This window comes from Zonotrichia albicollis, chromosome 26, assembly GCF_047830755.1.
Source record: "Zonotrichia albicollis isolate bZonAlb1 chromosome 26, bZonAlb1.hap1, whole genome shotgun sequence".
Lineage (NCBI taxonomy): Eukaryota > Metazoa > Chordata > Aves > Passeriformes > Passerellidae > Zonotrichia > Zonotrichia albicollis.
Window position 1 is genome coordinate 7,175,916 of NC_133844.1, and position 17,904 is coordinate 7,193,819.

General features: G+C 48.9%; 1 protein-coding gene across 2 annotated transcripts in view; it reads right to left on the reverse strand.

Annotated features, from left to right (window-relative positions):
• Window positions 1-16,260, reverse strand: part of ZMAT4 (zinc finger matrin-type 4) — a 51,172-nt gene extending 34,912 nt beyond the window's left edge. The window contains exons 1-2 of one of the 2 annotated variants that reach the window (XM_074559163.1): window positions 16,074-16,260; window positions 1,959-2,060 (exon numbers count right to left, since the gene is read on the reverse strand). In XM_074559163.1, the coding sequence (XP_074415264.1) occupies window positions 1,959-2,060 (102 nt within the window). In that variant the 5' untranslated portion in view covers window positions 16,074-16,260. The remainder of the gene's footprint in view (window positions 1-1,958; window positions 2,061-16,073) is intronic. The other variant, XM_074559162.1, reaches the window with a different exon arrangement.
• Between the last annotated feature and the right edge of the window lie 1,644 nt (window positions 16,261-17,904).

The window sequence follows — 17,904 nt, forward strand, 5'->3', positions numbered from 1 at the left end:
GGAGGGCTGAGCCACAATTCCAATGGCACTGCTGCCAACACCCTGACCCACAGGGTGTCAGGCTGGGTTCTGACTTTGTCAGTTTTAGTTTACTGCATTGTTTATTTTATCCTCTTATTTTCCTCCCTATTAAAACTTATTTTCCTGCTCCCATAATTTTTGTTGCCTGAGAGCCCCTTAATTTAAAATTTATAGCAATCTGGAGAGGGGAAGGGGGTTCCTTTTCTCCATTTCAGGGGAGGCTCCTGCTCCTGCCTTCCTTAGCAAGCACCTGTCTTTCCAAACCAAGACAACTCCAAACTCACTCCAAGCCTCCTCCTCTCTGTGTTATGTAACCCAGCAGCAAGGTTTGGGAATGACATTATTGTGCCCAACATCTCAGCGTCTGCTGGGATTTCACAGCGGATGACAAACGAGCACAACACCTCGCACTAAAATATACAACAGAAAACAGCGCTGTTTTCCAGATTTCAAAAACATCTGCTATGAATTAATGATTCAGCTCATACCTACAGTGACAGGCGCGGAGAAGACGAGATTGGCTGAGCACCCTGAGGCTCACCAGGAGCTGCTCCTGCCTCCTGCAGGCAAAATTTGGCATCCACACTGCCCAGTATCAGATCTGGAAGGTGTCCCTAAAACTGCAGCCCTCAACTTCACAGAGTTGCCAGGGATCTCTGCTGCACACAGAGGGCAGCCAGAGGAGCAGTTACAGAAGAGCTCCTAAGAAATTCACCAAAACAGACATGTAAAGTGCCCTACAAGCACACGTACATTCTTGTTCCCATTGTTAATTAATGCAGCACAGCATCCTCAGATCATGTACATTAAGGTTCCTGCAAATCCTCTGCTGGCCACACAATTGTCTCCCTCGTATATTAACTGAAAAACACTTGAGTCAAGCCTGGGGTAACTTCATCTTCCAGGTCCCTGTGCACAAACTCTGCATCTGTTGGAACTCTGGGAGTCTCCATGTAACCAAAACCAGAAGCAAAGCACTCCCCTGAGTGCAGAAATCCCTCATCTCCCAGCTCATCACACAGAATCACAGAACTGTTTAGGTTCAAGAAGACCTCCATGACTATCAAAATTATTCCATATTATCCAAATATCTGTATTATCTCTATTTTATATATTATGAATATACAGAGTTAATATACTTTATTCTCCATGTACAAACTATATATTATGAATAGACAGAGTTAATATATTTATTCTCCATATACAAACTATGTTTTATAGATAATGCAGACATGCATCACTTCTGGAGCACCTCACATGCTCCCAGGGGAGGACAGTCCCTTCTGCACAGCCACCACACAGTGACCCTGCACCTCCTCTGCATTTGAACCTGAGACTCTCTGTTCAAAATCCTCTCACCCCGGCAGGATCTACTCCCAGGCAGTGAGTTTCCTTCCCTGAAGGATTTTACAGCATCATATCCCTCCACAATTTCCTCCTTGTTTAATAGGAATGTATTTAAGTTTGTTTTGAAGATATGCAGTGCTGTTAATTGCTGTTCTAACATGTCTCTAATAATCCATCCTTTCTAATTATTCATTGCTCACTACCTCTTAAGTGCTTAAATACATTCACAAATTCTAATCTGTTCTCTGCACAATCAGTGATTCCTACTCACCAAACCACAGTGCAGCACATTTAATACAACCTGAGCTTGTTTTTTGCTGCACTCTTAATTGCTCTCCTTGCTAACTGTGCTTCCTTCAGCCCTGATCAAATTGCAGGCTGACTTGGCAAAAAACAAAAGGAAAAAAAAAGCCAGACATGCAGCAGACACCGCTGCAGTGACATCACTGACAGAGTAAGTGTAAAAACAGGAAAAAAAACACAAAAAACAAGGGAAAACCAGGAAAAACAAACAGTAAAAACAGTTCTTCAAATGCTGAGTCTTCCAAGCAGAACTGAAACAGTGGAGTGAGGAACCAAGAACATCTTACCTCATAATGGGCCACACGCTGGGACTCGGAGATCAGCTGAGCACTGCACACCTTGCAGTAACTTTCAGTGAACAATTCTTGGTCGATGTCAGAGGATTTCATCTGTGCACGACAGAGAGGAGAGACAAGAAGCAGAATCAGTCACAGAACGCAGGCAGATGTGTCTGACAAGGCTCCTATAGAGCCAAGGGCAAGGCAACACTTGAGCCAAAGCAGTTCTTGTCACCATGAGGGAGTGAAATCAATGTTGTGCAGGTGTAAATGCGACACACAGACCCTATCACAGTCATATTTTCTAGAAAAATCCCTTTGCCCAGGATTTTGCTCCTGGGAAGCTAAGAAGCCTCAGATAAAAAGGAAAGCAATAATTATCTGATTTGCTTCTCCTGTGTTTTGCTGCTTTGGAGTGTGGTTGGAGATTGCTTCATTGGTTTCATGTGAATTGTTTTGACTCATTGGCCAATCAAGGTCAAGCTGTGTCGAGGCTCTGGAAAGAGTCACGAGTTTTCATTATTATCTTTTTAGCCTTCTGTAATTATCCTTTCTGTATGCTTTAGCTGCTCTTCATCACCTTTCCTGTCTAGGATCCCAGGCACAGAACCAGCTGTGCCAGAGATCCCTCATGGCTCAAAACACGCTTGGCCATTTGTTATACAACAGTAAAAGAGCTTATAAAAGCTTTTATAGAGAAGGCAAACAGCAACACAACCTGGAGGAAGGTGGTTTTCAGCTGGAAGAGCACTTTGTTGTAATTCTTGATTTAGATGTGGAAGAGAATTGTTTGGATGATTTACTGGGCTGTGCTGTTCCCCAGCAGCTGTTTAAATATTTATGTGCTCCCCAGAACTTTCTAGGAGGACACTTGCACCTTTAAAACCAGCTTGCAGAGTGCTCTGATTCACAGGAACACATTGCTCCTCTGCCACTGCAGGTACACAGATATGATCTCACAATCAAGGGGGGGATCAGGAAAGTTCAGGCTTAAAACACACTGAACCCAAGCAGAACCAGAAGCAGCTACATAGCGAGAATATTTAAAACCAACTCCTATGCAAAGTAAGAGGGAAAAGAGAGGCTGGTGCCTTCTCATTAATGCCAAGATAAAATCTATTAATTCACAATCATAACAAACCCAGGCATAATGAAGACTGATAATACAGGTTTTATAGAGCTCATCCCACTGACTGGGAAGAAAAATAACATGGAAATGAAGAGGCAATGAGATCTCATTAGCAGACAAAGCCAGGTGCAGGAGGGTTGGTCACTGCTGGGCTGTGCAGCAGAGCTGGAGGTGCTGATGCCAAACCGACTGTCCTGCCACCCCACAGTCATTGTTATTTCTATTTTATGAAAACAAGCAGCTGAGCTGACAGAGACTGCCAGCCTGGAGAGACCAGCTGGCCTGAGCTCCAGGAAAAGGTTTGCTCAGGTGTTCTGGCTTACCAGACAAAACCACTGATCTCAGAGCTCCTCTGCTGCTACACTCACTCTTTGTTTGATTCTGCAAAGACATTTCCTTGTTTTCTCTTGCTATCTGCTTAGTTTTAAACCTCATTTACTCTGTCCAGAGAGATGTTGCATTGAGAAACTTTCAAAGACACCAAAAGACCCTTTTAGGAATACAAGCAGTGTTGCAAAATTGCATCAAAGGCAAAACAAAGTGGGAGGAAGAAATCTCACTTAACTCCAACAGATTGGCACAAAGCAAACCAAAGAATCTCATTAAACCTCAATCCAGCAACCAAGCCAGAGACAGGTAACACCACCTTCATTTGCATGCAGCCTGCAATGCCAGTACAAACCCTCATTGCAAAAATCAGAGTAAATCAAAAGCTTCTCAGCATTAGTTCAGCATTCTGCGCTCTGATAACAGAGCCAAAGTCTATTTTTCTCAAATGGAATCCTCTGTCCTCCTTTATAGCAGCAAGGGCTGAACAGGCTTATCCAGGAGCTGCATCTCAGGCATTTTCTCTAAGCAGCAAGTTCTGACACAGGTGTGGGATGTGTCCCCCTCACATCACAGGCTCAGCACCAGCAGAACACGGTGGTTCTGCTGATGGTGTGACTGCTGTGCACCACCATTCATGTGTAAATATTGAAATCACCTAATAAAAGTCTCTCTGGAATGGGAGACCCTCACATAACACACCCAGAGCAGAGTTCCATGTGAGAGAAGCTCTGACTCTCCTGCCTAACCCTTCTGTGGGTTAATCCAAGCAGTGATTTATTAACTTCTTCTGCCTGCAAGTGTGATAAAGGGAGTTCAGAAGCAATTAATATTTATGTATTTCTAATCACTTAATACCACTGTGACTCTCTCCCTGCCCACACATGCCTAACTGCTCCAGGACTGACCAGCCCTCAGCTGATCCCACCTCACAGTCCATCTGTCAAAATGCAGCATGGAAAGGAGGGGTGTCCTTGCCATCAGCTGTGAGGGACATTCAAGGGCTGAGCAGGGTGGGACATGTCCCTGAACACTCTCAGAGACTTTTCTTGCTGAGAATTGAAGAGCTAACATGGGGTTCATAACCTTAGCACTGGGACACAGATGGTCATGCTGAGCAAAAGCATTTGAGGTATTAAAATCTGAAACTCCTGGTGTCCTCCTACTCAGATGGGGCCTGTCCCAAAACTGACAATGGCTTTGTGGGGTCTCTTATGGCACTCCAGCGACAAATTCCCTCCCTGCCCCAGATCCATGGCCCTGCAAACGTCAGCTCAGCATCTCCAGGAATGGCTCAGAGTGTCACAGAGACCTCGTCTGCAGCACCTTGTGCCATATGCTTGCAATTCTCCTCAGCACTTTCAGTGACTGGAACAGCTCAATGAAAAATCAATTTCATCACCCTGACGCCAGGTTTTGGCAATGTCCAGGAAGGTGCTAACTAAGGTGCACTAAATTTTAGAGGACAGCAACTCACAGCTGACATCAGAGACATGTGCAAAGCCAAATTCCTTTCTAAGGAAATGCTGTGCACCAGCTGAATCCCTCCAGGTGAGGTCACATGCTAAATGTGTCCCTGTCACACAGGAGAGTGCTGGAAGTGCCCTGGAATTCCTGTACACATTCATTTTTTCTATTGCCCAATCGAGGACAAGGAGCGCCACAGAAAACACAGGGTTCAGCAATTTGGTTTTCTCCAGTCAAGAGGAGAGAAGAAAAATATGATCTCTTACCCGATTTACTCTTGAAGGCCTACAATCACTTTTTCCAAAATTAACAGCCTCCAAAATCTCCACACCAGAGCACAACAGAAGCAGCAACTGAGCATGTGCAGGAATGCCAAAAGCAAACAACAAGCCAAAAATTAAATGTCCTGATTTTCATGTTATGAATTATTTGTGGCTTTTGCTGCTGCCACTCTCCCATGGATTAACATCTCATGTAACACCTCCTGTTTTTGTCTGTTGTTTAATTTGTCTTGCAATAAAAAGAAAAAAAGCCTTTACTAATAATTAATGTGCTTTGAGCAACTCTGTCACTGCACTTACATCGAGGCATCTGAAGAAATGCAAAACTGCCTTTTGAAGTGCCTGATTTCCCAGCACGACAAGACAATGGCTGAGCCTGTTCCAGAAGTGCAGTTCTCCTCCTATTTTTATTGCCTGGAGACATTTTGGGTGCTGGAGGCCACAGCAGCCAGGAAAGGGGCTGGGATGGGGCAGCCTGGGCCAATTCTGTGCTGCAGACAGGACAGGACAGGAGAGGCCATGCGTGGTGATGGCAGAGCTCTGCAGCCCACCTGAGCTGGTGCAAGAGCCCAAATTCACAGCCATGTACCAGCACCTGAATTTCTTTGCTGTCCCTCCACAGTCCCAAAGAGGTGGAACAGGGCAATAACAGAGCCCAGATAATCCTGTGTCCCACAGGTCATGGCAGTGTGTCCACAAAGAGCTCCCTACCAGCCACATCTCCAGAGGATGTGTGTGCTATTTTTAATTTTTCCCATTCTCCTGCCAAACCAAGATGTTCCACGTCCCTCCAGCTGTGCTGAACATCTGCTGTCTCCACCATGCTTCACCTTCCCTGCAGTTCTTGCTTGGTTTGGGGTTTATCCCAACTCCCTCCACTCCCTAAATCCTCCACAGAGTCAATTTGCTTCACTTCTGCACTGAGCCTTTGATGCATTTGGACACGCTTTATTGGAGCCCTGAAAATCAGAACAAGATTGTGTGTGGCACGAGCTGGGGAGCAGGAGAGATCCTGCACGTGGCTGCTGCATGTGGCAGCACGGAGAGGAGAGGTTGTGGAGAACAACAAGGGGGAGACACAGCCTCAGTGCACATCAGGCTCACCCCAAATCCTCACTCCACATGATTTTCCCCCAGTGTAAGCGGGCAAGCTGCTCATTTGCTGGGTTTCTTGATAGAAATGCCCAAGGGAGCCAGGCAGGATGACCCTTGGAGAAACCTAAACTAGTGGAAGGTGTCTGCACAGGGGAATTGGAACAAAGTGATTTTCAGGTCTTTTCTAACCCAAACCATTGTGGGATTCTGTGTTTGCCAGGACTAAGAAAAGTACAGTTACACAACAATGGAGAGAGATGGTGTTTTTGAAAAGAGCCTCTCAGCTTTCATGCTACTGTGGGGAGGAAGCTGCCACGATGTCTCACTGAATTCCCAACACTCACGAGCTCTGGGCTAGGGGGAAAGCTGCCAGATGTTCCCATCTCCTCACCTAACCATCAAGGTGCCATTTGTATAAACTGAACCCAGTCAGGAAACAGCCTGATGAGCACATCAGGAGAAGGAGGGCTCTGTGGAAGAGGGAAGCCAGGGAAATACCCTATTACAAACTATGTGTACTTTATTTACAATAATTTTCCTCCAGGTAGAACAGCAGCAGAGTCACATCTCCAGGGGTGCCTCTGCATCCCCCACCTGCACCACAGCACCCACTGATGGGGAGCAGAAGGAGACTCAGCTTATGGCACTAAAATGCAGCTGGTGACTTTTTGACCTGCCTGTTCGAAGGGGAACAAAAGGCGAGCAACAGAAATTACAGGAACACAGAAGCAGAGAGCAAAGGACAGCCAGATGTTCCCATCTCCTCACCTAACCATCAAGGTGCCATTTATATAAACTGAATCCAGCAAGGAAACAGCCTGATGAGCACATCAGGAGAAGGAGGGCTCTGTGGCAGACAGGCAATACCCTATTATAAACTATGTGTGCTTTATTTACAATAATTTTCCTCCAGGCAGAACAGCAGCAGGGTCACATCTCCAGGTGTGCCTCTGCATCCCCCACCTGCACCACAGCACCCACCTGATTATGGCACTAAAATCCAGCTGGTGACTTTTTGACCTGCCTGTTTGAAGGGGAACAAAAGGCAAGCAACAGAAATTACAGAAGCGGAGAGCAAAGGACAGATCAGTGGAGACAAGCCCTCCATGCCCCAAATGCCTCAGGGGACATGAGGGAAGGGCACTGCCAAGTTTCCAAGTTTAGAGGGAGCCACGCTGCAATTCTGGGAGCAGCATCATTCCCTCCCTACAAATTCATTAAGCACATGAATTTTTCTAATTATTCACACTACATCATGTAGCAGGGTTTAATTGCAAACATGTGCTGATTTGAATAAAAATACATTTTAAAAAAAAAGAGATTGATATATTGTGACTGCTTTAATACAGTTTGCAGGAACTCAAGGCAGAGCAATCAGATTTTGTGCTGCAGGACTCTCTGCCCAGCACACTTCAAGCACAGGGCTCTGTCACTCACTTCAGCATGGCCAGGTGGCACAGCTCAACCCTTAGCACAGGGGACAGCCCAGAAACCTCCTGAAATAAGCATCAAAACAGACCTGAGCAGGATTTGCAGAGATAGAGGGGCTGCTGGAGTCAGAGGGGAGTAACTCTTGGGTTTCTGTGGTTGAGATGACTTTCTGAGGTACTAGAAGTCTTTTTTTCCCAGCCCCACGACTGAAAAAGTCGAGATTTGTTGGTTCTGCTTTTCAAGGTTAATTTCTCTTATCTATTCCATTCTTTCTCTGACCTGCTGAGATCCGTCCAGCAGGTTGGGTTGTGGCGCAGTCCCTGCCCTTGGGGTGGTGTTGGCTTTTTATACTAAAAACTACCTGTACTTTATTTACAATTATTTTCCAATACCTATCACCTATGTTAGACAGTCTGTCTCTGCTCTAAACCAATCCAAAAGTGTCTAAACCATGTCTAAACCATCACAGCAGAAGATGGAGGACAAGAAGAAGGAGGACAGGACACACCCCGATCCCTCCATCTTGCTTCCTGAACCCCCATTCTAAATCCCCAAAATTCTACTTTTTCACTCAGTGACAAATTCACTATCATTCTAGTCAAAATCTTGTGGCTTGTAAACCTTCACACAAAGTTGGTAATTGTTTCCATGGGCTAAGATGGAAGGCACAGCTGGTTTTGACTCTGTGCCAGGGTCTCAAATCACCCAGAGGAATGTCTTGGGTCACGACACAAAACCCTGGCATCACTCTTGCTCCCATCCCACCACCACCAGGGGTGTTTTTGGCAGCTCTGGGTGAGCAGGGCGGCCGCAGCCCCCGGGCTGCCCAGGGACCCTGGCGGGTGTCAGGGCACAGCGCGGGCTCACACACCACAGCCAGGGCTACCATGAGATGCTCCCCGTTGCCATGGAAACGGTGGCTTCTCACAAAAAGACACATAAATAGCCTCAGCACTGGCTGAGTGTGGGCACAGACAGGCTGGGGCACCCCTCTGGCTGGGTCAGTGCTGCCCAGCCCAGACCTGCCAGGACCACTCATTCATTTTTGGGTAAGCAGGACCTATTTTTCCATGGCTCCCTAATACCACAGAAAATGGCAGAAAGTGAATCCCATGCAGGCAGCCCGTTGCCTCTGGTACTTTGCATAATCAGGGCTTGTCAGTCCCCATCAGCTTCAGCTCAGAAACCCAAGAGGAAAAGCCATGTAAGGTGGCAACAGACTTAGAAGAAGCCTCCAGAGAACAAATCTGTCCATCGCTGATGGGGGATTATTTTAATTCTGGATCCCTGATAAAAGGCTGCATGCTTGGCTGGCTGGCTAAGCTAAAGCACCTCATCCCAAAACCACAATCAGGCTCAGCAGCACTAACCCCAGATGAGTTTGCTGTCACTGCTGACAGCTCTAAATGCTCCCTGCCCAGCAGACTTTAACCAGAGGCAGAGATGCTCCGGGTCACCCACGAGTTTTGGTGCAGCAGGTGGGCTGAGCTGCTCTCCATCCCCAGGATGGCTCCTCTCCCACCCTGTGCTGCCAACAGAGATGGCTCACTGGCTGCCACCTGGTGAGGATTTACAGGAGCTCGAGGGCCACCAAGGCAGTGAGAAACTCCAGCCAGGAACCCTCCCTGCCCGCGCTGAGCGATGGACTCTGCTCCCTCCAGCCACAGCTCCCTGCTACAGCACAGCTTCTTGGCATCAGTGAAATGATTTAGAAACAAGACACCAGGAATGCAAATGTTTCCAGAGTTAGCACAGAGCAGCTAAACCTCTGGCCTCATTAAACTGCACATCCAAACTCCACATCCTCTAAAGGGTATCGGCACATTTCATTAAACTCCTTCTTATCATCATGTAATCTGTCTATTAGCTTTGTGAGCACCAGCAAACAAGGAGCTTTATCTTAAGTAAAACATAAAACATTTACATCCTTCCTACAGCACTTTCTTTATCTTTGCCCATCTTTGCTTTAAGAAAAAGAAAAACACAAACCCCTCCTTTTGTTTACATTTGCTTTCTTCTAAGAAGCAGGAACATCTCCCACTCTCAGCCACACTAAACAAAAGCATGCTGGGCTTTTGCTTTATGTTTTATAAGTTTTTTGTTTTATGCTTTTTATTTTATGAGTTTTATGTCAGGCCTGTCTTCCTTGGGAGCATCTCAACAAGCCACTCAGATAACTCTGGAAAAAAAACCACCATTCTGTCCCTTACCAATAGATGAGCAATGGTTCATCAATGCCCACTGCAGTGCTCCAGCCCCGTGTGCCAAAGGGTCCCCAGAAATGCAAATTGTTCTATTTCTGTGAGAAATTAAACTGCAGAAGGGCTGGAGCTGGGCACTGGCTGCTCCTTTCAGAGAGCAGCTCTGACTCATAGGTTTGGAAAGGTCTCCCTTTCCCTGCATAGTCTGGGGACTCCAATTCTTACAGTATTTATTAGGCATCCCCTGTGATACTCAGAAGCAACAGAAAGGCATTAAAACAAATTAATGTGTTTCATATACCATCAGTTTTTTAAGTGGAGTTTGTAGATTATCCTGCACCCGTGGCTGCCAGCCTCATGGTCTGGCTAGGAGGAAAAAGGGCTCAAAAATGCTCCTTGTATGTTCTGCAAAGCCAAAACCAGCCCAGCTGCTTTGCAAGGTCCTGCCTAACCCAGTGTCAGGGCAGAGCACTATGAAGGGCTCCTCACATCCCTCTGTCCTCATTCCCGTTCCCAAATCTGCTGGGAGCAGCCCAGCACCTCCTCAAAAAGCACAACAAGCTCAAAGTGCACTGATAAATTAAACAGAGAAAATAATGGGTCCCCACACTCTGTGTGACTCCTGCCCCTGCCAGACTACCATGAACTACAGCTGCGTGCTTGAAAATTAGACAGATTAATTATTGCTACAATTAGTACTATTGTGGATCATCTCTGGTGGCAGGAAATAATATTGTCATAAACTTGTCTAATTGCTCAGGATTTCCAAACGAGCAGTTGAACCCACAGTTATCATCTTGATGCTTTCACTAGTGACACTGCGGGGTGGAAAACACGGAATTGATTAATTAGTTTTCATTTTAAGTCAAACTAAACTCTGGCTTCGGTGCTGTCACTGAAGCCAAGACTGAAGCTCAGAGGTGGCATCCCCAGTGTCCTGAGATCCAGGGTTACAGCTGAGAGCAGGGAACTGCCAGCCTGAGAAACCCTGCTCACACAGCCAGGCCACAACAGCTTCTGCCTCTAACACAATCAGCTCACATGTGCTCATTGTATATCAAATAATAGAGGGGCTTGCACAGCACTCTGCACAGCAGCAGCTTTAACCCACTAATTTATGGTTTCAAAGGCCGTGGGTGTTCAATTCCACCCCGTTCCTGGGGGTTTCTGACAAGCCACTCCAGGTGCTGCAGATCCAGCCCTCCAAGCTTTTCCCGTTTTCTCGGTGAATTTCGAAAGCAGAGCATGTCTCACCTTCACAGCTCACTGCTGGGTGTCATGTCTCTGGCTGCATCCTCCAAGCTTTAAATACCAACGTCTCACTTCACCACCAGGTCCACCCACTGTTTTTAAGCGGCTGGATCAAATTTAGGAGCAGTTTTGAGTTCACAGTGCAGCTCCTCATGGTTCCTGTCACTTTCTGAGAGCTGTGGGTGCAGCTCCATCACACCCAGCTCACGGGCAGTGGGCTCAGGTGCCCTTTGTGGCACACACAAATAACATGGATGGGATATATAAGCAAGTAGATCAAAGTGACACCTCTAGGGTGTCACAAACTGGAAAGGTTTATTTATACTCTCCCACCTTCAGGATTTGTTTCACCAACAAAGATGCATTGGCAAAAAGCAGGTCTAAGCTTCACCATACCTTCTACACCATTTCCCTTTAAACAAGGCAAAGTAAATATATTTCTCCTTCAGAATTAAGAGCAGCAATATCCTTCTCCCCTATTGCTTTCTAAATGAAGCTCCTGAAGAACCCTTTTTGAAGCTTCCCAAACTCATTTCCAGACCAGCTCCCCGCTGTGCTCAGGAGAAATGGATTAAACAAGCCTTTTGAAGAGCAGCTGCCCGTGAGCTGCTCTGGGGACAGCTCAGCTCAGCTTTTTCCATGTCTCCTGGAAGCAGGACAGACACCAAAACTCCCAGGAGAGTTTTTGTCCCAAAACCTGCATGTGTAGGCAAAATGCAGTCATTGGGTGAGTGCTGCACCTGAGGTTTGAGTCCCAGGCCCCTGACAGCACAATAAAGGTCTAAAACCTGTCAAGCATTGCACAACAGGCAAGTTTTGATATTGCAAATATTCATCTCCAGCCACTTCCAGTTAATGAAACAGAGCAAACTGTCGAGGAAAATGGGAACATTACAGTAAAAACAACAACAAATTAAACTCTAATGCAATTAGAGAGTAATTAGGGATCTATCCTCTGGGAGCATTTTGGAACTCTGGGTCTTTCTCAAAAATCTGATCCCTCTGCAACTTTATTCCTTTCTAGTTAATAAGGAAGAAGCGAGTGGCACGGCTCCCCCTGGCTCCCTGCAAAAAGCCATCTTCTGCTCTGCAGGAGCAGGAGGTGCTGCCAGGTAAAGCATTCACACCTCCAGGCCCAGGAAAACGCAGGTGTCAGCAGAACAGGGTGCAAAGGGAGAACAGAAACCACAGCAGCCTGTGCCTGCTGCAAGGTGACCAGAAACACACAGACCCAAAGGCTCTTGTGTACGAGCCAGGCTGAGCAGGCACGAGCCAGCCTGGAAAACCCTTTGTTTTCTTGCATACAGCTCAGAAAAAATATGTATTTAATATCTCTCAACTTTTTAAATGTTCTCACAAAGGTACTCCTATATATCTTAACTAAACCTACTTTAACTACATATATATATATATAAGGTATATATATATAAAATATATAAATATACATATATATATAAATATAAAATATATATATATTTATAAAAATATAAAAATATATATATTTATATATATATAAATATATAAAAATATATAAGGTATATATAAGGTGTATATATATAAAAAGGTGTATATATATATATAAAAAGGTGTGTGTATATATATAAAAATATGTGTATATATATATAAAAGGTATATATATATATAAAAGGTGTATATATAATAGATATATATATATGTAAATGGTGTGTGTATATATATATATATATATAAAGGTGTATATATATAAATGTAAAAGGTGTATATTTATATTTATTTTTATATTTAACCTCTCAAGCTTGCTGCAGGACAGAGCAGGGCAGCCTTTGGGCATCAGTGGTGCCCCAAACCTGCACACTCCCTGACACCCAGGAGGGCAGGGGGTGTGCAGTGTGGTACCAACAAGGCAAGCAGAAAATCACAAGGAAACTGAAAGAGCAAGGAAGCACCGTCCCATTCAGCCATTTCTCCACCCAGGCTCATCCCCACGGTGCCTGAGGGTTACAGCAAAGCCTGGTGCTGTTAAATCCTCCTCTGGGGGATGCAGACACTGTGAACTTCAGAGGGTGAGGTGGTAGGGCATGGAGAAAAGCTTTCTCTCCATTCCCCCAGGCTGCTGCTATTGCTGGGGGCAGCCCCACGTGCATTTCACAGCTCCAGCACTTCTCAGCAAGGGGTGTTTTTCAGGCTTTGAAAGGAGTAAGAAGGTTGTGTCCTGCCATATGTCCTGCTACCTGCCCTGTCAGGGACATAACCCCCTCTGTGTTCAGCACAGGAAGGCACCTGTGCAAGGAAGGGAGGTGGGAACCTCGACCTTCAACTGTTTCTGTGCCTAAATCTGCCCTTGGGACACCCAGAGCCCCATTCTGGCCTAGAAATTGGCCCAGTTCTGATCTCTCAAACCAGTTCTGGATCTCAAGTCACACCTCTTTCCTTGGGAGCTTAACCCAGATAAAGTGAGAACCCCAGATCCCAAAGAGCCCAGGGCAGCAGTGCAAGGACCAGCCCCACACCCCACAGCCATTCCCAAGATGGTTTGAAGAGCCTGCCTAAACTTGAAAGAACACCTTGCAATGGTAAAGAGCATGATTAGAGACTCTGAATTCTCAAAAATATGCCAACTTTTGGTAAGAAGTTGCTTCTTGCAAAGGAATAATTCTTGCAAACCCCCACTGTTGTTGTCTGCTTTAACCACTAACATGAGGGCTGTCTGTTTTTTGGGGTTCTTCCCTCCCTCCCTCCCTGCAGGGAGAAATTAAATCCACCCCCAGACCTGACCAGACATCAGCATTCCCAGGTAAATCCCCAGCAAATGAAGAGAGGTGGTGCAGGAGCCATAAATCCCCAGAGAGAGGAAGCCAGCTGTGAGCAAGGTGCTCAGTCAGCAAGGACCAACGGGCTGCACCAATTCCTCTGCAAACAACACAAATCCAGGCAAATATCAGCAAAAACAGCTCCTTATACAGACACTTTTCAAGTGAGGGCAGTCAGCAGCGCTGATGATAGCTGGGGAGGTGCAGCACACCTGGAAAAGTGAAAGGCAGCAGCACTGCACCTCCTCTGTGCTGGCCAGGGCAGGAAAAGGCAGAAAAGCCCGAGGGAGGAAGACTGGATGAAGAAGAAAAGTTAAGACTGAGCAGCTCAGAGGCAAGGAAAATGACTTCTGAAACACCCCAGGCAGGCAGGCACACGCAGAACCATGGTGAAATGTACAGACTAGGATCAATTACTCGAAGAAACTCACAAGTGAATAAAAATGGTCAGATAAAATCAATTGTGAGGCCTGAAAATCACCTCAAATTTTGAAACTGTCCCACCCCAGCATGTGACCCAATGTCAGGATCTTCCCCAGGGACAGGGATGCAGGAGGTGCTGGTACAGGGACACTTGCATCAGGAGGTTAATAACTTACAGGTTTGCACTATTCTGAGAGTAATAAAGGATTCCCAAGCTCCTGCTTCTGATAAAATCAGGGGGAAAGACCACACTGTTCTGAGAGTAATAAAGGATTCCCAAGCTCCTGCTTTTGATAAAATCAGGGGGAAAGACCACACTGTTCTGAGAGTAATAAAGGATTCCCAAGCTCCTGCTTCTGATAAAATCAGGGGGAACGACCCATTTGTACTCTAGAAAGCTCCCGTGCTGCCCCTCCTTCCTGTCCCTTCCTACAGCAGATGAGTCACTGTCTAGAACCTTTAGCAAAACACCTCTTATTGTTTATCAGGTCCCTGCTACTCGCTGCCCCACAGCACAGTGCAGTAAGTGTCAGGCAGTGCTTCAGTTCGTTATCCCTTTTCTGTGGGATGAGGAGGAAGTCAAAACTGAAGCTCCTCTGTCCAGCATCTCCCTCCTGGCCAAGAGCATGCCCTGCTCACCTCTCACCTCCCCGGCTGTGTTTTGCAGAGGGACAGCACGTGCAAGAGCAAACAGCACAACCTCACGCAGAAAACGCAAACTGATGGGTTTTAACTCAACGCTCTGCAAATCGTGTTCTTCACCAAACACCACGCACTCAGTCCACTTCAGCACCACGGGAGGTTCAGAGGAGCGTGTGGGTGTCCCAAGGACAGGCACCCAAGCATGACTGGGGTCAGGAGCCAGGGAGGCACTGGTGCCACTCACTGAGGAACACGAACCGCTGGCAATCCGCTCAGGGGGCAGCCCCAGAGACCCTTCCCACAGCCCGAACCAGGGGTCATTTCACTCTCGCTGCGCCAGGGCCAGCTTTGGCCGGGCTCTGACCCCCGGACACCCCCAGCGCAACACGTGGGGCCCGGCAGCCCCCCCGGCCTCACGGCCCCATCCCCTCAGCCGGCCCGGCTGTCCCCAGGGACGGCAGCCCCGGCCTCCCTGCAGCCGCCCTGCTGCCTCAGGAAGTTCTCCCAACTTCCCAAACAACGCAGAGAACAGCCCTGTTTTCCTGCATCTGCAGACATCTCTGATCGCACCCCAAGAGCCCCGGGAGCTCCCGTTCCGCCGCCGGGCCGTGGGGCCGCCGATGCGGAGCTCACCCAGGCAGAGCAGCCCGAGCTGCACCCGCAGCAGCACCAGCACAGGGGCTCCTTCCCCAGGGTCCTGCACCCCCAGGCCTGCCTGCTCCGCCCGCCGCCTCACAGGTGGATGCAGCATTCCCTAAAACTCCGCCGGGAAAGCAGCCGGGGATCGGCGGGGCTGGAGCGCTGGCAGGGCGAGCGCCGGTCACCGCCGGGGCTGCGGGGCGGCACAGGGGGCACAGCATCCCGGGGGCGAGCCCGCATCCCGGCTCCATCCGCAGCAGCGCTGGCATCGCCCGAACTGCGCCGGCAGTCGGTCAGTCAGTCAGTCCCAGCAGGCACCGGACCGCCTCCCATCGCCCGCACCGACACCGCTGCGAGCAGCCTCCGCTGCCTCTGCAAACTTTCCTGCAACTCCCATCAACAGATCCCCGCAGCCACCCCCGCGGAGCCGGCGGGTCGCTGCCCGCTACCTTCGGGTCCGGCCGCTGCCTGCGGGGCCGATGTCCAGCGCCTCCAGGGCCGGTGCCTCGGGCGCGGCGGGGCCGCTCCAGCCGGGCGCCGGCGCCGCTGCCCCGCGCTCCGGGGCCGCCGCAGCCGCAGCTCCCGCCGCTCCGCCGAGCCCAGGCCGAGTGCGGCGGGGGGCGGCGGGCGGGGCCGGGCCGGGGCCGCGGCTCCTCCCCGGCAGCGCCATTGGCTCCGCCGAGCTCCGCAGGGCCGCCCGCCCGCAGCCCCCGGCCCGGCCCCACAGCCCCACAGCCCCGGGTCCCACAGCCCCCGGCCCGGCCCCACAGCCCCCGGCCTCGCGGCTCCGGAGCCACCCGGTCCGGCCGCCCCCCGGGGCACGGGGCTGACACGGGCAGAGAGTGAGGAAACGTCTGTGAACGGAAAGAGGGGAGATCTGAATCAGAGGTGTGAAGAGATTCCTCCTCCCTGTGAGGATGGGGAGGCCCTGGAGGACCTGTGGCGGCACCTGGAGGTGCTGAAGGATGGGTTAGCTGGGACTTGGAAGAGTCTGGTCCAGTGGAAGGTGTCCGTGCCTTGTCAGGGGGTTGGGACTGGATGGTCTCTGCTATGCCTTCCAGCCCAAGTCATTCCATGAGTCTGTAGTTTTCCCCGCTGTGAAAATAGAAGGATGTGGAAAACACACTCCCAGACTCTTCCTTCTGCAGATGACACACTCATTTTAGTCCCCTGGATTTAAGGAAGGAGCCTGCCTGGCACTGCAGGTGTTCACCATGCTCAGCACATGGGGACAGTGGGAGGTGAGCTCCTGCAGGAGCAGGAACGGCTTGGAGGAGAGCAAATGCCAAAGGCTACTGGGTTCATCTCCAGTCAAAGGTTGGTTACAGCTGCAGGAGAGGCAGTGGGCACTGAGCAAGTGCCCCAGGCCAGGATCAGAGGAGCAAGGCAGGGACCAGAGCAAGGCAATGAACGGGGCAAGGAGAAATCAGGGGGACACACAGCCTTGCAAACATGATGGGAAGATGATCCCTAACACAGCATGAGGCATACATGCCAGGGAATCTGTGATGCAGAGTCAGGCTCAAACCAAGCTCTCCCCACTCTGAAATCCAATAATGCCTGAATCTGGAAAGAAGATGGATTTCCCTTATCTTTGTGCACATTATCCCCAGGCAAAGCCACTTCAGGATGCAGAGTGACAGTCCTGGAAGCATCATCCCTCTGCCAAAGCACACCTGCAGTGGCAATGCCACCTTGCTGCCCTCCTTTCTCCCTGTGCTGGAGAGGAGGCTGAGGACCAGCTGGTGTAAGGGACGTTTTCTGTCCCAGCTCTGCTGAATTGGCTGGTGCCTCATTTGCCAGCAGATGAGTTAAGGAGAGTGGGATGTGATGGAGCAGAGAGATGTCCTGCCTGAAGCCCTGTCCTGCCAGGTGTAAGGCTGTGCAAACAGGCAGGACAAAGGCGGTTAATCTGGCTCTGCTCCACCTCCCTCCGTCCCCATAATATCCCTCAGCAGGGATGAGGTGGTTGGGTCTCCACAGGGGTGAGGAGATGGCTTAAAGTCTTTGCAGCTCAAGGCAGTTGGTGGTTGCACCCCAGAGGAACTGTGGCATCCTTGTCTTGCATGTCAGGATGTGGAAATGCTCCTTTGAGCCTTCCCTTCCAAAGCCAGGTGGAACTAAGCTTGCATCATTCCCCTCCTGAACATTTGGCTCATCAGGGTGGTTAAATTCCCCCTTTTTCTCATCAAACTGCTCTGCTGTCCAGGTGTCAGCTTTGCCAGGGCCTGACAGAAATGCTGCACCCTCAGCAATCCTTGTTTGTGGGAAGCAGATGTG